The 22454-nt window shown below is 38.5% G+C and overlaps 1 protein-coding gene across 3 annotated transcripts in view; it reads left to right on the plus strand.

Annotated features, from left to right (window-relative positions):
• Positions 1-22454, plus strand: part of FHOD3 (formin homology 2 domain containing 3) — a 372998-nt gene that overhangs the window by 260722 nt on the left and 89822 nt on the right. For all 3 annotated transcript variants that reach the window (XM_058026115.1, XM_058026125.1, XM_058026134.1), the window contains exons 9-11: positions 904-1047; positions 2925-3160; positions 22116-22241. In XM_058026115.1, coding sequence (XP_057882098.1) covers positions 904-1047; positions 2925-3160; positions 22116-22241 — 506 coding nt within the window. The remainder of the gene's footprint in view (positions 1-903; positions 1048-2924; positions 3161-22115; positions 22242-22454) is intronic.

Below are 22454 nucleotides of genomic sequence, written 5' to 3' on the forward strand. Positions count from 1 at the left end.
GGAAACTACTTTGGAGTAAACCTCTCTGATGAGCTAATCCAGAAAAACTGTGTTGCTTCCAGCCTGCACTCCCAGGTATTTTGCAGCAGCAGCTCTGCACAGTCTGGTTCCTGTGGGGAGGGATGTCCTTGCCCTGCAGATAGGTGGCATGGTGTGTACAGTTGTTTCTGCTCAACATCTGCAGGATTAAACTAGTCTTTCTGCATCATGCATAAGGAGCAGTGAAAAATCAGCACAAAGTGACTAGGAATCAGTAGCAAGCTGGAATAGGAATTAAGGAGTCAGTGTAACTTTAATAAGCCTTTTTAATTTGAAAGGGAGCAGAGGAGTCACTATCCTGTACAAACCAATTTGTGCTCAGGGAAGATAACTGTTGCTGCAGGTGTGGAGGGCAGTAGGCACATGGTGCAGGATATTTCCTGCTATCCTGACATCACATAGCTGTGCATTGGACTTTTTCTTCTTAAGGCTAAACCTAAAAGAATCAGTAGGAACTGAGCTTTACTCTTCTTAGCTAAGCATTTTGGGGTTTTTTTTCCTCCCTCTTTGCTTTTATCCCTGTGTTTGATGGTTTAACATTCTCTGTTCTTTAAGTCTGCACTTGAATGCTGCCAGAAAGAATCCAACTGCGTATTTTAAAGACCTACATTTTCCATACTTTTTTGTATAAAATAATAACATTGATTTGTTTTGCCAGTTATTCATTTTTCTACACAGTGCAGAGAGTTGTTTGTTAAAAGCTGTGCCACTTGTTTTTTATTTTCTATCGGTGTCTCTACTCCCACATCATGGGTTTTACTTTATTGAAATCATACATAGCACCACTTGCCACCCACTTTTAAAATCTTTTGTTTAATTCTTTTCAAAACAAACAGATTTAAATGTTTTTCCTTTGATTCTTAGACGCTGTCAGGATTGCCAGATCAAGACTCTTTCTACGATGTGGTGGACTGTCTGGAAGAGCTAGGCATCGAAGCTATTTCACAGAGACACTTGAACAAGAAAGGAACAGACTTGGACTTAGTTGAGCAATTTAACATTTATGAGGTAACATAACATGCCCTGTTTTATGCATCTTACAGCTTGTGCAAACTTCAAAGCTGAGAGGAGGGGGGGAATGTAACCTAGGTGAAATTTGGTTATCTCTCCTATTTTAAAAGAAAAACATCTGGTTGCTGTAAGTATTGTACACATTTGTATATGTAACCTGCTATGGCACATAGCTGCCTTTAATGCAAAGGCATTTTGTATTAAAGCTGGGGCATAGTCCAAGGCAAACCAGCACATTTACTAGCCTCCTCTCTACAACTGCTAGTTGCACATGCTGAAGCAAGTAGAAGTTCTTCCCATGTGCAAAAGTATTCAGCTCATCAAAAAGGCTCAGCTGAGCTCAATTTCATAAGTACCACTTGTTCTGCAACTGAATATCCAGCAAATCCGTGTTTAAGAGTTTACACTGGACCAGATCCTATGCAGTTTGCAGTAATGAGTGACTCCACATTTACCACCTAGGTATAAAATAACTTCTTCTGAAGCATTTATATGTAGGGGTAGGAAATCCAGTTTCTTAATAATTAGCCTTTTTTCAGATTTTGGGAAGTGGTGAAGGTAGGAGGTTTAGGCTGAAGTTGTAATGTAAATGTGAATTAGTGTTCTCATATGACAAAGTTAAATTACTTGATCGCTGCCTAAGTCCAGCAAAGGATTTAATAGATTTGATTCTCCATTTTCTCCATCAGTTCTACTCCCATGCCACTTCACTAACTAGAAGAGTTAAGCGTTATACACAGCAATTTCTAGGAAGAGCAAGAGAAGCAGAGGGCTCAGTAATGTTCTTTCTTTTTCTATTATCGGAGGCATTATCTTATAACAGCCTTTTTAAAATGTAGTGATTAATCTTAAAAGGATGGATTGGTTTTTGTGCATACTGCACCTACTGAAAGACTTACTTGCAGAATTGGCAGTTGACCTAGTTGGTGCCAGCTTTTTCTTGATGACCAAATTAAATTTAAACATGTCTTTGCAGGGTCTTCCTTTTATCTGCCAATCCTGTTTTTTACCTGAAAAATCTGTTTTTCCTTACAGAAACAGATTTTACACACCAAGCGGAGATATCTCACTTCCCCCTTTTTTTAAAAAAAAAAAAAACTTCTGGTAAGAATTACCAGAGTAACAAGACTAATAGGAACAAGAAGATAGGCATTCTTCTGATGGCACACGTCACCCTTTTTGTACCTCTGCCCATTTGAGTGGATCTTTCACTTCCAATGATTATTTAGATGTTAGGCTGCATTTCAGATGAGAGTCATTAGATACTACGTTGTTTCAGCCAGGAATCTCCCTCCTCATGTTTCTATTAGAGGTAGTTTCTATTAGAGGTAGTTCACATTGGCACATCTGGGGCGTGCAGCAGTTTGAGATATTTGGCATTGCACCCATGCTTTAGTCCTCTGCTAATTCCAGCACACTCTAGATGGTAACTTCTGCTTAATCACTACAAGTGTCGTGTCTGAACAGGAGGAAATGTTGAATCAGTCAATGCATGGAGTTTTTTCCTGTTAGCTTCACTAAAACCAAGTCTTTGCCTAAGTATTTTGGAAGGATATAAAGAGAACTAGTTATCCAAGACTGCTCAGCTTCCTTGAAAATTCGGTCCCACATTAAAAAGAAGACAAAAAGATTAGGAGGCACATAAATGTGTTGTTACAGGTCCTGTAATGTTGCATGCAAGATATCAGTATATAATTCCATGGTTAGAGCTGCCGCACTGCACTAATGGATACACAGTGACTTTCAGGGATAGCTGCAGAAACAGTGACACTAATTGGAGTTAATCTTGTTGAGACCAGGAAATTTCTAAGCCTAGGTGTGAAGACCTGTGGTAGCTGAGGGGACGGTGTGGGCCTTGTTCCTTTGTTTCTCAGGTGACGCTGAGGCATGAGGACGGAGATGAGGGTGCCGAGCCGCCTCCCAGCGGGCGCAAGGACCGGAGGAGGGCCAGCCTGGGTGCGGGCGAGCGCAGGGGGCTGGAGCGCCGGCGGAGCCGCAGGCACTCGGCACACAACAACGTCAAGAGCACTTTGTCAGCCCCTGCCAGCCCCTGTGGGCAGTCCAGCTTCGTGCTGAGCCACGGGCAGCGCGTGGAGGAGCTCAGTGAGAGGTAAGGGCAGGAGCTGAGGGATATTCCTTTCTTCTCCCGTCGCTTTCTGCTCATTGCACTTTATTAATACGATAGGCTTTTCTTTATCTTCCTCTTTTCGTTGAAATAAAACTGAAAAAAACAAAAGCATACTCAGAGTTAAAACAGCAGCACAAAAAGGAAATGTATTTGTGGGTGACTTACCTACATAGCTAAGTTCTTTGGCACCATCCATCCTAAGGAGACCCAAACCACACGACATAGAGCATTTGGTATGAGAACTAACTCAGCCTAATTTCATCCATTGACAGATTTTATATTCACTATGTTCACATAACAGAAGATTGTAACAAGAGCATGGTAACGTTAATTCAGAGCTATTTGTCCTGGGTATGTTACAGTTCATTCTTATTTTTTTTCCTCCTCTTCATTCCAGCATAAATATTTGCCTTTGAGGCTACAGCAGAGTAGTGAATATATCTAATGTTTTATAATTAGCAAAAGAGAGGCAGTAATGGCTAGCTGAGCAGCAGTTTGCAACAGTGGAGTCAGTGGAAGATGGTGTCTTTGCCAGTCCTATAATGGTTGGCTTAGGCTGTGTGTGCTTAGGAAAAAAAGGAGCTGCAGATCCTCAGTGTGTCTGACTGCTGCACAACAGGGCTGGAAGTAATTCACCACAGTTTCATGTCTGATCAGCCCTCCTCTCTTTGATGTCAGTGCAGTGCAGCAAGCACTGGTAGGCCTTCATTTATCTAATGTGTTCTACATGCCTGAAATTTCAACCAAGATGAATCAAGCTCTCAGACTGGCTGTTGATTCTAAAGGGAATCTGGCTGACTAGCTCAGATGGTGATACATGAAAGCTGCAGACAGCAAAAACTGGACACTGTCATCTCATTGCTGAAGATGCAGTTTGAAAAACTGAAGCATGGTCTGTACAAGAGCATATCTTGTATTAATTATAACTTTTGGGAAGTTCATTGAAGGTTTCTCTTGGTTGGCAGGGGATGTAAACTTAGAGTCTTAAAATCCTATGTTGCATGTAAAGCAGTCCTTCTTGCAAAGAGACCTGGGTTGACTAAAGTTTAATGGGTTCTGGCAATATGGAAATGTAAGACCCCAGATAACTGAAATAGTAGTTGAAGGTTGTATACCACATACATAGCACCTTATTTTCTTTTTTTTTTTTTCTTCTTCTTTTCTTTTTTCTTTTTTTTTTTCATTTGGCATTTGACAACACATTAACACTTGTTTTCCATCACCTTCCATGGCCTGGTCTTTAGTGGGCTGCCAGCTGAGAGCCCCATGCTCTTTCAGGCTGATAACAAGGATGACAGTGCATTTGAGGATGAGTTTAAAGCATCTTCAGAGTGAGTACAGCTGGGAGCTTCAGCTGCTCTGCATGGGATGCCTTGTGCATGACCTTGGGCCCTGCTTCAGGACTTAACAATGTGACTGGGAATCTGTAACCATGAATGTGGAGCAGATATTTATGGTTATATGATTTATATGAATTTTTTTTTTTTGTTAAACTCATGAATTTGGATTGGAAAGGAGGAGATGCTTCCATTCTGCAGAAGGGAATTGTTCATTCCCTTATTGTTAATTAAACTAATAGAACCCATCCAGGACAACAACTTCTACCAACATGTTTTCTCACTATTATTGTGTATGCTTGCTAGCTTTATTTTGCAGGCTTCAGTAACTCCTGATAAATTTGCGTTTGAGCTAATTTTTAGTGGGAATAGAATAGAGGGAATAAAACCACAACAAATTAGTTTCAGAAGCTCTTTGAAATATTTTTTAACCAACATAACATAATTTCAATAATCATGCTACTTTTTTGAAAAAAAAAATATGGTTCTGCTTCACACGCTTTTTGACAGTGACATATTTTAAACCTTATTTAAAGTTTAAATACAAGAAAGAAATCTTTCTCTAAGCAGTGAATTTTAATTTTGTGTTACAGTTATCTTCTGTAAGACAATAATTAAATTCTCTTCATTTCCATTTGGAATGTCCAACTTGCTCACCTGGCTCTGTAAGGAAACAGGCATGCAATTATGAATGCGTGTTATTCTGATCCTTACTTTGCATATTAGTTAAATAAAAATACTGCCTCAGCCCCCACCCCCATTATCCAGTCCTCTTAACAAGTAAAGGCAGGGAATTATTTGTAGCTAGCAAATCAGATTTTTTTCCCATGGGACATTAGAGACTACAAAGTATGTTCAGGATTTGAGGATGCAAGTTCTCTGCTCAGTGAAATTGTTTAAGTTACCATAAAAAGAAGTTAGTCAACTGTTGGATCTTCTATAATTCTTATTTTTCTGGTAAAATGTTTCTGGTAAACAAGCTTTTCAGATAAGCAGATTCTGTCCTTCACATTTTTAGATTCATTATCTGCCCAAATCTGTAGTTGTGGTGGGAAGAGGAAAAACAGCCTTCCTGCTTTATCTTATTCCAGTAACTCTCAACTTCTAGTGAAATAGTCCAGATGTGTGCAACAGTATCTCTACACCTGATAGCTAAATTGAGACAAAAAAAAAAAAAAAAAGGAAAGGAAAAAAGAAAAGCCTAAAAGCCTTATGGCTTCTACTCATTAATGTTTAGGCAGAAAAATAGTGAAGTTGAATGTGTCCTTTAAGGTTTTTACAAATTTATAGAATTTGAATTAGACTAAAATGGAAAGAGGTTTTCTCTAATCAGATTTTCAAATTTGAGCATATGATCTTAAATGCAAAATATTTATGGGTTTAAAGGACTTGAATAGATTGATCTTGTGGCAGTTTGCATTTAAATTTTAAAATCCTATGTTAGAATATGATGCAGGCATCACTTGATTTTGTCAGAAGAAATGCTCGTTATGACCCTGTTGCTTCCATTGTTAATGTTGTAGAGAGGAATCTATACAAATTGATAAAATTACCCACTACCTCTGTAAATTGAAAGTGACTTCTGTTCAGCCATGAAAGAACTGTCTCCTGCTAATGACTTGTTAGTTCATAACCCTGGTTCCTCTTGAGAAAGAAAAAAAATTTGGCAGTAAGTTTTTGCAGTGCTCTATTTCCCAAAAAATAGTTACAGAATGGATTTCAGTCTCAATTCCTTCACTACATTTTCTTTCCCAGTAGGAATTGTAACAGTACTAATGATAATCTTACTGTGTTGTTCCTGCTGAAAGCTCTAAACTTTGTGTGTGGCTGCAGATGTCTTATATCTGGTATTACAGTGGATTAGACCCAGTGGAATTGCTTCTGATGAACACGGTTAGAGATTGAAGTTGCACTCATACACTGTACTAAGTTTTATTTTGGGAAATATTCTAGGTTATTTTTGGACTTCTGTACCAAAATCAGGAGAAGGTTCAAGTTCTTTCCCATCATTCTCCTTCCCACAATATTCATGTTTCTTTTCTTTCTAGCTCATCAGCTGTTTTGGCAATGGCTTTGCTTTTGTTTACCACATCAAACAGGTTGTCCACAGTCATCTGCTTTGTGTTAACCGATAAGTCTTCCAAAAAGAGAGAAATTCATGGTGCCGGTAAAACAACAACAAAAAAAGACAATATTGGCCAAATTCTGCTCTATCTCACAATGCTCTATATCCAGAAAAGTTGTCTGAAGTCAATGGAGTTGTTCTGATCTATGCCAGGCTAATTGAGAGCAGACTTTGGGTTTTGAGCTGGGAAAAGTTGACAGTAAATGCTAAGGGCGACCAAAAGGAAAACTTGCAGGCCTTTTTCATCCACTTGGCAGCCTTTTTCCTAACTAAATGTATTGTTTTTTTGCCTGTGGTTCAAAACAAATAAGGATCCAAATCTGCTTTGTGTTAAAATAGTTTTCATGGAGAGCAAAGCTCAGCCTGATGTGCCTGTTACTAAATAAGTAAGTAAAGTTGATAACAACTACTAACTAAGAAAGGCTAAGAAGGTTGATTTAAAGGTCTGTACCTACTGCAGCATACTTTAATATCCCTGTCCTGACCAGCAGCAGGTCTGCTTTGCTAAAACTTCTTTCTCTTACCATGATGGCATAGAGCACCAATAAGCCCTGTGGGAACTTTGGTCATGTTTAGCATGATGTTTTAATGCTGTGCTGGAGGTACCTCCTAAGGCTTTCTGCCCTGGCCCAAACTGAGTGCTCTCAGTCTGTGGTCTAGCATGCTGCTTCTTATGCAGTAGTCTTTTAAACACATTCTTCCATGGGTTGTGTTGTTTGTTTGATTGTTTTCTTTTAAAAGTAAAGCTAGCTTTTTCCAGCCACACCATGGATAGAGTCAGGGAAAAATGCAAGGAGTGGCATGGGATTTGCGCTAGATTTATGTTGTTATTTTATGCAGTGATTTCTGGCTAAATAAGCATTAAAAGGCAAATTTCTGTCTCTCTGTCTTTTAGTCTCTTCCTGACTGGGTTTCAGAAAGTAAAAGGCAGCCTGGTCAGAAGTTCTCAGTGCTCTCTTGAGCATGGCACAGCTTCTCTGAGTTCTGTACATCAAAATCAGAAACAAGTGCTCCTCCCAGTTTTTCAAATTAATGTTTCACATTTTGCTGTGCATTTCCTTTTCTTCAGTACTGCACAGAGACCATACTCATCTCTTGCTCTGGGTGTCCCATCAGAGCTGTATCAGCCAGACCTTAGCAAATATGTTCAAATGAGCTTCTGGGAGATTTACACTGACACCTCTTACCAGCATTTGAGTGAACAGCTCTATCACTATGGAATTAGTCACAGGTCAAAGACTGAGGTTTATGAAGCTGTAAATAGCTAGAATTAGGTGTTTTCCTCTCTTCATTAGACTCTGCTTTTAATTTCCATAGCTTTGCTTTGTTTTATATTATCAAAAACCACCAAATAATTGCTAAGATTGATCTTATAATACTAAACACATTCAGCTAGAGATAACCTGGCCATGGTTAGAAGGTTCTTTTCAGTATTCCTGTGTTTGACACCTAACAAATGAAAGAACTGACTGCCATCTTAAGAACTGATCAGAGTGGAGCCTGCATTCTGCATCAGTAACCAAAGCTGCCCTTAGTAAGCTTTATCTTAGTAGACCATGAGGCTAAAAAGATATGAGGAGGACCAACTGTTCAGGTCTACCTGAGGCTTCCATATTTTTAAATTTGAAGAAAGCTGGCCTTCAAGAGAGCTAAATTGATAAGGTAAAAACAACAGAGAAACAGGGAATTATGTATCTATGAACTTGGCTTTTTTCAGGGTCCTGCCTGGAAGCCTGTTAGTACTGTTCCTCTGAGCAAAGAGTAGCACAGGGAATTCCAAAGTTTCCCACAAATTCCTAGGCTAGCTGGACACAGCTCCATTGCATGGTGCGCCCTGGGCTCAAGGTCCTTAACACTCTTTATGGGCCTAGAAAAAAACAAGCAAATAGTTGTCTAAATAAAGGAAAGCTGTGCTGAGAAGTTGTAAGGTCCTGTTTGTTAGAAAATGCATGTTTCTGATGTTTGAGGATTGCCAAGATGCAGGCAGAAATTGTGATGCTATTTTGGTTTTACCAGAAAACAATGAATACAGCTGAGCCTCTGATGCTAAGCATTTTTTCGGCTCAGCTTTGGATTCCTGATGAGTTTCTAACCAACAGCACAGACCTTAGTTTGCTTATTAGTCCTCATTAACTGATTGTTCAAATTGCTTTATGTAGAGCCAGGACTGCAGGGTTGGTTTGCCCAAGATACAGCTGAGACTTGTTTTTTTTTTATTATCATGATTTTCCATGTTTTCAGACATCCCAAACCATAACTAATCTTTTGTTTTTCTCTAGCAGTTACAATGGAAAAATTCTAGTTTTGTCATGATGTTTCAAGTTCTGGTGACTTTCCACAACACTATAAGAAGAAAATATTTGATTGTATAAATATTTAATGGGTATAGATCAAAGATACAGTGGTGGGTGGGGTTTATTTTATTTTATTTAGGATCTCTTAGAGTTGCTGTCTGTGTCAAATATGATGAGTGGTATATAGATATTAAACAGCAAAGTGGGGAGACTCAACATCATCATTTGATGTAAGACTCAGGTTGTGGTATACATTACTAAAGGCCCAGATGAGAGAAGAAGTTAATTTCTCTTTTATTGCTGTAATAGAAAGAAACACATTGGGGTTTTTTTTTTTCCATTATGTTTATCTCTGGTTCCTAGTTTTGGATATTTAAAACAACTGAGGCATGAAATTTGACAAAGAAAACATCTCCAGGATAAACATGCGGATGTGAATCTCTTTAATACATGTACATACACATAGACATAGGCATATACATATGAGCAGAGCCACCCAGCATTTGTGTGTGCTTTGACATTGAATGGCATATGATCAGTTATGAGGGAGATAATAACTTTTCACAGTTTGGTTGGTACGGGTGAAAATGAAAATGGGATATAAAAAAGAAGAGGTTTTGGAAAGATTTATCTATGAAATGAAATGGCTTGGTAAGGTAGCCAAGATGGTGTCTGTTCATAGCATCAGTTCTTTATTAGTCTTTGACAACAATATCATATAAAAATCTCACCTGCTATGTTAAGTTTGGAGCAGGAGAACACATTATTTCTCCTGCGCAGGTAGGATTTGAAGCTTTAAGTTCAGCAGATTCTAAAGGAGAACCCTAATAGTGTGAAATTTGCAATCTTGCTCTTTGTAAGAATATCTTGGAAGCTCCCATAAGGAATGCAGTAAAGAAAGATACATAAAATAGGTTAAGAAAAATATTTTTTTAAAGCCATACCATAAAAAAAGGACTGCATTGATGTATAGATAGGGATTGACCAAATAAGTAATAATAACAGAAAAATTTAAAATCTACAGCTTGAGGAGTATCCCAGGTCCAGGTCCAATTACTGTTTCAAGTTGATGTCATCTTTTTTTTTATGAATTAAAACATCTCTGTAGGTGTGTGTCAGGTTTTCTAGTAGGGATACTCTTTTCTGACTGCACATCTCGCTGAAAGGAAACGTCTTATGCTTGGTATATATACATGCAGAGCCTAGTTAACAGGAGTGCACTTTGCTGTAAAGGCAATAGGAGATTTTCCTATTTGAACTTCAGGAGGAATCAAGAAAGCACTGAAATTTAAATAGATTATAGCTGCATGGCAAATGAAATCACAGCATGACTTAGCCTATTAGCCTAATTATTTTACTTTGTTTTTTTCCGCTGTGTGTTTATCTTTCATGAGCTACCTGAGGAAATGCAATGCCAGACCAGGGTGTGAATGCATTTCTCTGGATCTCTATGGTAGTGTCTTATGCACTGGAGTGTACATGCCTTAGAGAGTTCACCTCTCCAGTGTGCTCCCAGTGTTTGTAAACATGATCTTCTGAGAACAGGAAAGGCTTTTTTACACAGAGGATGCAATGGTGGGGGGCAGAGGGAAAAGACAGCTGCTTGGTAGGATGCCATTTCCCTTTGAAGGGTCAATAACAGTGGCCTTCAACTGTTAACCAGTATGCACTTCCAAGCTCTGAAAATAACATTTCTTCTCTCTTTCTGTATATGTTTCAGTATATATTGCTCCAAAAATCTACCTGCATCATTATTCTGTTTCTTTACCTCTCTGTTCTTAGAAATGTAAAAACAGCAATGCTGTTCAATGATCAGAGAGTTGTGACTCTTGAAGTCTTTGCAAAGCCTTGCCAGTATCTTATGCAATGTTCTGCTGTCTTGCTCTGCTTTGATGTGTCCTATATAAACCAACTGCAGCAGTTATGTCTGGAGGTATTGCCTAGGTATTATTTAGGTTGCTGATCATAAAAGCTGTTGCTGATCATAATTGAGGAATAAAAACGTAACAGGAACCTAAAGATAAAAGACAGCTATGAAGGCATAGTGAGTGCATGTACTTCACGGTATTTGACATTTCCTCACCTTTTTGTCTGAACTGTTTTCTTTATCTAGAGCAGAAATACCAGGATCATTTTTCTTTTGACCTTTGTAATTAGTCACCTTAGTCTTTCTGTATGCAAAAGGTCAAATTTTGAGGCTTTGTAAGTACATTGTTATCCATATAATTTTATCTAATTTCATCTTCAGATAATTCTACCAGCTGCAGTGGAATAGAAATAGGTAGTGGGGTTAATAGGTGGTTTTTTGGTTTTATTTTTAATGGAGGAGGAAAGTGTATTGCCATATCTTTATACAGACTTATAAATGTTGAATTTGAATTATTACCACTTTTAGCTTTCACCTAAAGGACTAGTTGAATCCGTTTTGGCAGCTAGGATAGAAGAAAGGAAGAAGCAAAAGAAGTGTACCAAAGTATTTGTTTATTTTGCAAGGATTTAGGAATTTGGCTATGAATTGTGCCATCTAAGCTATAAAAGTGGAATTGAACTCATAAATTGAAGAAAATGGCAAGCAATGGCAAGAGAAAATAAAATTACATCCACTGTGACTTATATCTTTCCTTGATGGGACATTTTTCAGTTTTTCTTTGTTCAGTTGTAGTTCAGGGATGCAGCTGTGCACGAGGTAAAAGAGGTCAGAGGTTTTCAGGAGAGAGGGTGGAAAACAACCTTGAAAGGAAAGTTTGTGACATCAGCTGTAGTATGCAATTTTAAATAATATTGTGAAATGGGTAATGGTGGTCTTATTTCACTGAATGTGCCTTGTAGGCCTGGTCACAGAATCATAGAGTGGTTGGTGTTGGAAGGGACTTAAAGATCATCTACTAGATCTCATGAGTTAGCTTCTATGTGCATTTTATGTGTTGACCAAAGCCTTGGTAGCCTAATTGTGCCAAGATGATAATTTTTTCCATTGTTCTATATTCGGGTTCATTACTGGTTAAATTAATCCTGAATTAAAATTATTTGAAGCGTATCTTACCTTTTCAAAATTTCCTTTGATACTGAGCAAAGCAGAATGTGTTTCTGTGCTCATGCTTATTTGTTGGTGTGGATTTTTGTTTGGTTTGGTTGGGGTTGTTTGTTTTTTGGGGTATTTTTTGTTCCTTTAGGACAGCCTTTGATTTTTCTTTTAGCTCTACCTTTGGAATTTTTTTGGAAGCAAGTAGTGAGAAACTTGTGTTTCTGGGCTACAAGCTAGAGAGAAATCCTAAGTTTTTCAAGCTGCCTTCATCAAAACTCTGCAAGGAGACTGGGGAGAGCCTGGAGAACACAGAGACTACACAAAACCTTGTACACATTGCTCAGCTCCAGAGTTCAGTGTGATAGAGAGCAAGTTTTCGTCCTTTGAGTTCTTGCGGACTAAGAGCCATTGTCTTCAGAGTGCTCTTACTTTTAAAATCATCCAACTGTGACCAGGTTAGGTGTGTGTGAGGTGCAAGGTCTAGCATCTCAAGGACTCTGCCCCTGCCTTCAGCTAAACTTGTAGAAGAGTCCATTTCTTATAATTTCCTTTAATCAGTCTGCATTTATTACTGCTTTTCTCTTTGCAGCTGTGAATAGGCATTTAATATCAGCTGGGCAAGTTTCCATTCTAAAAAGGAGAGAAGTCAATCCTTTAGTTCTAAATCCTCTGTCAAGATTTTGTTTGTCTGTCTAATGGTTCACTCTCCATAAACTGCACTTTCATAGTCTTTTTTAATATGCACATTATTTTTAGGGGCTAAAAATACTGTAATGTCAAATTTTAGTTGAAACGACTGAGCAAAACCTGTGCTCTAGAAGATGTTTGTTAGTTGCCATGACCAATGATATACTTTCTAAAGATTAGTGGGGGGTGGGGTTTTGTTTATTTGTTTAGTTTTTTTAGCCTGTAGCAGTAATGCATTTTAAAGATTGCATTTTAAACAGAGTGATTGTTTTGAAATTTGTTTTCAGTGCTATAAAGCTTTTGTTTAAATATTTCTAACCTGATGGCTTTTATCATGGAACTGAAGTTACCCAGGAACAGTTAGTCTTAAGGTTAGCTGAATATATCTGATCCTTCTACATTAGCTGAAGACCTTCTTCCCTGCCACTAGATAAATATTTTCCTTTTGTAAATGGGATAGATTCCTCTGCGCTACTAAATACCATGCTGGCTTCTGAACCTCATTTAATTGGAAACCTCCCTATGAGTCCATTTCTCTTAATTTAATTCCACTGCTGCATTGACTCCAAATTTGCATCTGTATGTGAGAGGTACAATGAGCTTTTCCACACCATCCCTTCTCCACTGCATACAAAAATGAACACATAACTCTGAACAGTTCAGATGAGTTCACAAACCTGTCTGCTGTTGTGTTTGAGCACCTGACTCCAGTTAGTGTTTTCCCATTTTAATAAATATTCACAAGGAAATGCTCCTTTTCTACCCTTAGGAAAGATTTAGTTAGCAGGTACTACCTGTTTTGTTGGACAGAATATCTGTCCTCTGACAAGATTGAAATGACTGCCACTGTTGCTGTGTTTAAAAGAAGAACACGCATCATTCCTGCCTGTGAGTTTACCCCTGTTCTCTGATCTGTATCTGTGCCCCCTTCTGGCAATACTCAAGGACTCTGAAACTGAGTTTAGTTGGTAAAAGAGTGTTGAGTATCTCCCCTATGCCATCACTTATTTCCTTTGCGCAGGTTTTCCTTGACCACATTGGCTCCCCAGACTGGAGGGTGTGCTGCCTCTGTGCACACCGATCATCTCTGCTACCAAGTCACACAGAGCCAGATCCTTCCTCTGGCTTTTCCAACCACTTGCCATGTAGTTCCTGCACTCCTGCACTTAATAGTAGCAAAGGAAAAGAGCTTTACAATCAAAGCTTCTTCTGAGAGTTTGACCGAGACCTCAAGGACCCTTTGAGGAAGGAGTTATTGGCATGACAGAAGAATTATCACTCTGGAATCTCTAAAATTTTTTTCAGCTCCTTTATCCGTGCTGTGTAAACTCCTGTTGTTTTCGCCATGCCCTCATAAGGTGGAATAAATTATCAAAGAACTCTTTCAAATTAATTAGATACACCATATCAAATGAGTATTTCACAAATGATTTTTGATATTTTGAGACAATTGAGGAGAGGAGAAATTTTGACATCATCAATGTGGAATCCTGGTGGGAGCTTTAAACACAGCGATAATGGGGACACTCTTGTTCATATAAGCAATAGCTGTGCTGCCAGCATTACAGGATGCATTGTACTCTAAACTGACAACCACGATCCTATAGAGCTTCATGAGTTATTTCTTAAATCTGAGTGCTGTAGGACAAGCAGATACAGAGGTCTCCCTTCATAGGAAATAGCAGAGCTTGAGCTAGTAAGAAGGGATTATGTGAATGCTCCCTGGAGCAACTCTTTCTTTTCTTTTTTCCAGTAAATGAGTAAATGTGTGAAAGTTGAGAGGTGTCAGTGTAAGGGAGGCGCATATTTGTGGGCAGGACAGGGAGATGATGAGATGACAACTGAGATGGTTATGTCTCTAAGCCACTTTTGGAATGGCTGAAAGCGTTCACTCTGTAAATGTTTGCCAGAGTATTGGAAAAGTTCCAGGCGCTGCCATTTGCCTGGTTATTCTGTAACCTCACATAAATGCAATAAATTTTAGATTGACACTTTGCATTGCACTCAATGAGTTCGTGATCTCACACTGTAAATATTCATTATTCTTATAACATGGAAACTAATTCTAAATGGAAAAAGCCATAGAGCATCCCTTCAGAATCAGAGAAAAGAAAACAAGCTTTCAGGAAAATGCAAGGAATATAAGTGTCTTAAAAACTTCATTACTGATTGAATGTTTTTCTTTTTGCATGGAGCATAGCCTAATGGTGTATACATTTTTAAATCAAGTGGAGAACTGTATCAACTGCAAATATATCTTTTGTGAGTCTGTTGGTTTGGGAAGGTGAAAAGCATAGGTACGAGGGATGGGAGGCAGAAGTGTAGCTTTTCAATTATGTGTAATATTGTTCTCCTATTTTACTTATGTGGTTTGTAGGTTGTGGAGGCTTTATGCATGACTTACACTTCTCTTCTGCCAGAATTACTGCTGAACTGAAGCCTGCTTTGACCATAGTAATGACCCTACTGAAATAATTCATGTACTGGCATCTGATAACTTAAATATTGCTATTTGCTAATAGTCCTGAACTGATTTGGTCTCTGTTATTTCTAACTCAGTGGTTCACCCTGTTCTCTTTTCCAGTTGAGCTATTGGTTACTTAGCAGGAATGTTTTATTTGGTTTAATTTAGGAAGTGTGATGTCCAGTGCCAGCTGTCCCATACCAGCACAGCGTGTACTGTCCTTTAGGCCAAAAAGGCACAACTTAATGACTAATGAGTTGAACATTGCTATTGCCATGAATGCTTTCCATTAATGCCTCTGCAGGTAGGGCAGCTGCAAATGGAAAGTAAAGCTCAAGAAAAATCAATGGCAGCTTTGAATCTTAAAATAATAGTAAAAATGTTAATAGGGGAGAGGATAACAGTTTTATATCAGTATAAACAAACACATACTTATGCAAACACATACTAAGCAGGAAGTTTTAGGTGGACTAACATAAGAGGCCCATAACTTCATCAGGTTCTTCCTTCCATTTCTAACTTCATTGCGTTTCTTTTCCTGGGGACTCATGTTGTTTTCTCTTCCGCCTTCTTTCTTTCCATCCCACTGCATGCCTCTTTCCTTGGTCTGACCTCAGAGAGGACGAGTATGAAGAGGAGGAAGAAGAACAGCCAGTCACAGAGCCCAATACTGAGGATGAGGGGGAGGAAGAGGCCAATAGGCAGGTCAAAGCCAGGTACCAGGATTCAGCATTGTCCCTCCACCTTTTCTTCAGGCTCTGGCGTGAACTCACCAGCACAGTGTGCAGCAGCATCCACCTTTTCACTCACATTCCTTGATCACCTGTTAAAGCCACTCCCCACAGAAATATTTTTGCATTTAAAAGCTTTGGGGAAGGGACTGGGGGGTGGCAGTGCTAACAGAAACACTCAATTATGTAGGTTCATTGCACTATGAACTGTCTGCGCTCACTCCCTTTAGGTAATACTCACAAATCCTGAAAGCTTTAGTGAAAAGCATAACTTTAAGCGTGGTTTGGTTTAACTTCTTAGTTAAGGCAATGATGAAACACCACAATGCTTAACTGAGGATGTTGTTTGGTTTCTTAGGTTTTCATCCCTGTCTTCATAATACTACCTTATTAGGAATATCTGTTGCTATGCAGTAAATTGAAATTTTTTGAATGCTGCCTTAGATTCCATATAAGTTTTGTTCATGTTTTAATAGCAAAGGACTACTTTGAGGCAAAACTGATATACATGTGTATATAATATATATATATATATATATATATATATATACATACATATGTATATATAAAATTTTATAAATGTCTGCCCATCTGCCCATATATCTATATATACAGATATAAGCAAATCACCAATCAATATGCTTTATCACTTATCAATACTCTTGTGTAAAAATTTTCCACTTATTTCTGAGATATATATATGTATTTGGCATTTGGCAACTTGATCCTAATAAACTGAAAGCAAGAAAACATATTCTTTGTTCTGGACAGCCATTTGATTTAGGTTAAATTGTTTGGCTTTGCAACTCAGCAAATGAGATTGGAATTTTATTTTTTTTACATAAACCACATTCATGCAGACACTGTACACCACAGAAGGAAGAAAAGAAACTGTTTAATGTGTGAATTCCAAAGAAAATACTGTACTTTTGTTATTATTATCTTCCAGTCTGCAAATCTTGCCAATGGCTGCCTGAAACATCAAAATTAAGTGACAATTTCCTCAAATCTGATTCTTAAAAGTCAAATTTAAGACACTGGTGAATCTCATGAGTATACTAAAATATTGCTTTAAAAAGTGAGAAAGAGTCTCATTAAGAAATGTGAAGAGCATAATATGTTTTTAGGTCATTGGTCTTTTTAAGATAATTATCTCTTTAAGATAACTAGGTGATATTCCCATGACTTTCCTAAGAACCTTTTTTTTCACTGTCTCTGTAGCATTAAAAAAATTATCTGTAACGTGGCTATTTGTATTGGATGCTGACAGGTAGGACTGGCCTGGCTTCAGTGTCTCCTGTCAGGCACAGCAGGTGTGATAGATGAAGGTTTCCAGATTTTCCATTGAGAGAACAATTACCTGGTATGCACCTGATGATTTAAGTGCATAAGATCCCAACATATCTAACATAAATTTTGGTTTTCTTGCCTATGCTGTGCCAAGCCCACAGTCCTCAAATAAGGACTGTGCCTTCCATGCTGGCCGGGGGATTGCAGAAGTGCTCTTGGGAGAATGAAATCAGCCACGCCAATGATCCAGCCCAAAGCCGATGCACAGTGTTTGTGCTGGAGTTCCTAGTGAAAACAGACACCCTGGAGTGCAGATCCCATGGCTTCTCACCTGCTTTGTGCCTTCTCTCACTCACCAACATCTGCCTTCAGCAGAGCAAAGCAGATGTGTTTTCTCATTTCTTTGATGCAAACTCTGCAACTCTCTATGAAAGACCAGCATGGAATGCTGACACTCAGAGAAACCAGAAATTAGTGCCTTCATACCTAGAAAAATATTTGTTAAGGTGTGGGTTTTGAAATAATTTTAAACTTGCTTTTTACAGAACAGTGTTAGTTGAGTACTTTTTTATTTTCATCTTTGTTGGATGAACAATTTTAGTAAAAAGATCAGATTCCCAAGGAGGATGATAGCCCGATATCAGACAGTCGAGATATCTATATAAGATAGCTGGCCTTGGAGAAGCAGTCCTGCAGACTGTATCTTGAACCATCTGTTCTCCATGGAGTGTTTTCCAGTGTGCTCAGTCTGCTTTGTACTGCTCTGACTATGTTTACAATCTAACTTAAAATATATGAAGACTGTTCCAAAAATAGGTGTGAAAAGGCTCATGAAAATTAGTTTTGAAGCCTATAGGTTAAATCCCCTCTTTTCCTTTAGAATGATCCCCTCTTTTCCTTTAGAATGAGTTGCTTCTTTTCTCCAGTATTTCCAACCACAAGAGGAATCCCACTGGGATACAAAAGAATCCCACTGGGATACAAACATGTGAGTTCTCTTTATTTAAAAAGATTTGATGATTGTCTAAAATTTGGAAGTTTTTATTTGTCTGACTCTTCTTCATTTTTTTTCCCTGCAAGTGATACTGTGATCTCCCTTCACCCCATTTTTCTCTCCGCTTCCCTTTCTAATGATGTTTTCCTCCTGCAGTGAGGTTCCAGATGTGCATGAGGCTGTGAAGGAAAGCTTTTCACAGTGTTCTGACTCTTCAGCTGTCTCCAGTGCCATTTCTCCAGCTGAGAGGCCTCTCAACTGCTCTAGAGCAAAGAGCTTTTCTAGCAACTCCTCTTCTGTGCCTGACTCATCTGTCTCTCATCATAATTCTGTCCTTTCATCACCATCTTCACCTGCAACAGCATTGCTGAGCTCTCCCCAAAATTCCTCAGCATCCATTACTCCAAAGGCATCTCCAACAGTGGAGAAATTGCCTTATGTACCACACACTCCTTTTCACCTCTTCTCGTATGACTTTGACGACTCTCCAGCATCTGTGAAAGAGAAGGAAGCAGAAATGATGAGGGAAAACAGGTAGATTTTATATAGCTAATAATAATTTTTAGATAAATTAATAAAACCTTTCAAGAATTTTACAGTGCTAATAATGCTACTCTATGTGTTGTATTATTTCCAGAACATACTATTTCTAATTTTAGTCCTGTAAGCCTGTATTTTTATTTGATATTTTCGCCTTGCCTTTGCTGACATCATTACTCTTCTTCCAGGTCTGTAGTTCATAAATATTCTGGCCTCCTCTATAAAGGAGTGGGTAAATAATCCATGGTTTCCAAGAAAGGAGCACCATTTTGCTCTCATTTACAACAATGTAATCTGCAGACATGTTTTCATGAAAATTAATGGAGCTCTTCTGTTATAAAATCAAGAGAGGTCAGATCAGCACTTGAAATTCACAAGTGAAGTCCTGGCTTCAAAGGCTGAACTGCCAAATCCTAAATTTGTTGTCTGGTTACGGTGCATGTCCATCTCATGTGCAATTTCAGCTCATGCTTGTAATAAGAGATCTATAAAGATAACATAGCACTCAGAATAGACAGTTTTATCTCCACAACATCTGTTGAATTTACTTGTTCCTCATGTGTTTATCTTAGTTTTTAACTTTAATTTCCCCATCCCACCCCTCTAAAATAAAACAGAAAAATATTGTTTTGTCTCATCTGTTTTCAAGTGAAAGAAATTGACAGTAAGTAGCACTAAAAACAATGACAGAGAATCACCTTGAAGAGGTTGATGATTTTTTGCTGTGTCTTACAGTTGTCAGTGTTGTTTGAATTAGGTGCTGAAAATGTACATTTATATTGCATGCGTATTTACTTCTTCCTCTCTCCAGCAGTCCTTCTGAGTATCTGCATGTGAACAAATGTTTTGATTCTTTTGATCCTTTAAATTTTTGATCTTTCTCTCCTAATAGGTGGGTGTGTTTTGTCCCTTTTCCATTTTTCTGAAAAGTCTGTTAATCCAAGTAGTTGTTGACAAGTGACTTAGTTCACATATTTTTCCTTTACCTGCAACTTGAACACTGGAGTTCCTCTAAATTTACATTTTCCTTCATAGATGCATTTTTCCCTTAGACCTCTCACACTCATTTATTGTCTCCCATTGCTGCTGCTGTTAAACTTCAGAGAGTAGATTCCTAAATACCTCCTGTTCCTGAAATATTTAGTATTTCTGCAGTGATTTTTTTTTTTCCTCTGACCATCTTTTCTGCTTTCATTTAGTACAGAGGTTCAGGGGTGGGGGTGAGGATGGAGATTCTTCCAGGTTTATCTGGAGGAAAAGGAGGGCAAAGCCTGCACAATTTATTCAATAATATGCCCATAAAAGAGGAAAATGTCTTGAGGGTGAATGCTTTTGGATAAGACTATTGCATCCACACTAGTACATAAGACAAGAAGGGAAAATGGAAGCAATAGCCAGTACCAGAGGAAGGTTAGAAAGATAAACTTTGAGTACAGCATACAGACTTAACCTGGTATTCTGGTCTTGCCTTGCTCCTATTGCAGCAACTCAATGTTCCTCTAAATTTGGTAGGATGTTGTGTCCAGACCAGTCCCTCTGAATTTGATTTTTTTAATCGTTGTTGGTCTGACTCCATAGGAGGTGCATTCCCTCCATTTACATGAGAGTTATCTTTGGACTAATTGAAACCCCTTGGTCTGAAAAAGGACTCTGCTCTATGTCAGCTTTCTCATGGGGCATGAGAAGCGCATGCAGTGGTTGATAAGAAGGTCTCCTTGCAGTTGATCAAAATGGAAATGGAGGTTTCTGTCAGATCATACCAAATCAGCTCTGAGTTCTTATCAGGACAGTGGAGTTTACTCATCTGTAAGTCAGTACAGGCACAGTCAGAACATTTCCTGACCGGAGCCTGTTGGAGGGAAGACCGAAGCTAGGTCTGTGCTGCCAGGGAAGCTCCACACTGTCCAGTTACACAGTCTCCATTGACCACTGTCTCCAGTTCCTTGTTAGTTTTCTTCTAGGACAAGAAGACCTGGACAGCAATTATTTCCTGCCAAATTCCTTTTGTGGCTCAGAAATATGCATGTTAGAGTTTTTTCCAAAATTATTTCCCTGTTGCTTATCAGTATTGTGTCTCAAAAACAGATGAGGAATGGGGGATGTTTTCGAAAGCATTAACCTGGAAATGCTGTTCCAGAGGACATGTTCTCTAAAGCACGATCCCTTCCATTATAAAAGCACCTAGCTGAAATCTACTCTGGTTTTAACATGGGCCTTGGCAGGAACCCTAAGGAAAAACTTGAAACTTTGAATGAAATTTTGCATGCCTAGATGAGTGTGATAAGTGGAGCTGAAGGAAACCAACCAGGCTTTTCAAATAAAATTGCTGAGTGAAATTACTTAGTGCTGATGTGTGTGAGAAAAGAAGAAGCATCAGAGAAAAGATATGGTGAAGGAGGATATATTATATCTTGTGAAGTATAAGGAGAATGATGTCGCTCTATTTCCTGAAATGAATTTTGCAATTTGGATGAGTTGACCTTGCTGAGTACTGATCTTCAGAGCACCATATGATTTCCATGTGGGAAAATGGCATTTTCTGTGAACAGTATTAAAGAGAGAAATATTAACATTTTCCCAAATCAAGAATCTTTTTTTGACATGCTGTTTAAGTACAATGGTTAAAAGGCACAGCAAAGCAACACGACTGCCTTTTCCATTCAGTACAGGAGCCAGGATGAAAACATTGATAGAAAGGACTCTGGGGAGGTGGCCATTCCAGGAGTCCTGGAAACAATTTCTCTTTGATCAGCAAGCTCACATTGAAGTGAAGCGAGTTTATGGGGTTTTTTAATGGAGAGAAGGGCTGATAGAAATTTCTAAAACCGTGCTTCCGGAGACATGTCTTTTTAACCATGGTGATGATTTTTTACAGGCATTGTAAGAAATGGCACATAAGCTATTACTTATGTTGGGGGAGGGGGAAGAAAATACTGCTGGCTTTAATTGAAAATAATGTGGTTGCTTTTCTATTTGAATTGCAAGCATTTGCAAGTCATGGATGCCCATGTTCAGATCATGTCTCAGGAGTGCTGCCATTTTCCTTAATTTTAGTAGATATGAACACTGCTGTCTTGGGCTGGTTTTATCCTTTTTATAATGGCTGGATATCACTCCCAAAACAGCTAATAATTCTGAGTAACTGAGCAGTATTCAAGTATTCCTGTTCTGAGTTGTCACTTGGGAGGACCATTCAAATCTCTCATTATTTCCCTTGCCAATAGTTCACTAAATCATCATGTATGTTCATGCCGTGGTTGATATTAAGAGTACATGATTGTTTGCATATTTGGAAATAGAGTAACATTTTCAGAAGGTGACTGTTTGAAAAATTCTGGGGTATGGAGTAATTACCACCCCGTAAACAAGAGGATTTATTGTTGCATGCTGGCTTGCTGATGGATTTTTTCTGTCTCTCCCTTTCTCCTTCTTTTCTTCCCATTTCTTCAGATACAATAGCTATGGCAGCAGCTCTTACTCTTCTCCACGACCTTACACTGGTGTGAGTGCCCCTACAACGCCCACTACTCGTTATGGGACAACTCTGTCACCACCTCAGGAGACCAAATCTGACAGGTTTGTAAATTAATCAGTGTTTTGACAACAGTTCCTTTGCAGACAGAATGAAGGAGATAAATGTAAGCTGTTCTAATGAGAATTGGAAATAACTTCTAGCCAATTTTTCTTTAACATTGGGAAAAAATGGAAAAAAAATCTAAATATGTTCATTTCCCACTCGTTCTCAAGCCTTTTTGTCTGACTTTGTGTTAAAGGTTGGGTGTATTTCCA

Source organism: Melospiza georgiana, chromosome 1 (assembly GCF_028018845.1).
Source record: "Melospiza georgiana isolate bMelGeo1 chromosome 1, bMelGeo1.pri, whole genome shotgun sequence".
Classification (NCBI taxonomy): Eukaryota; Metazoa; Chordata; class Aves; order Passeriformes; family Passerellidae; genus Melospiza; species Melospiza georgiana.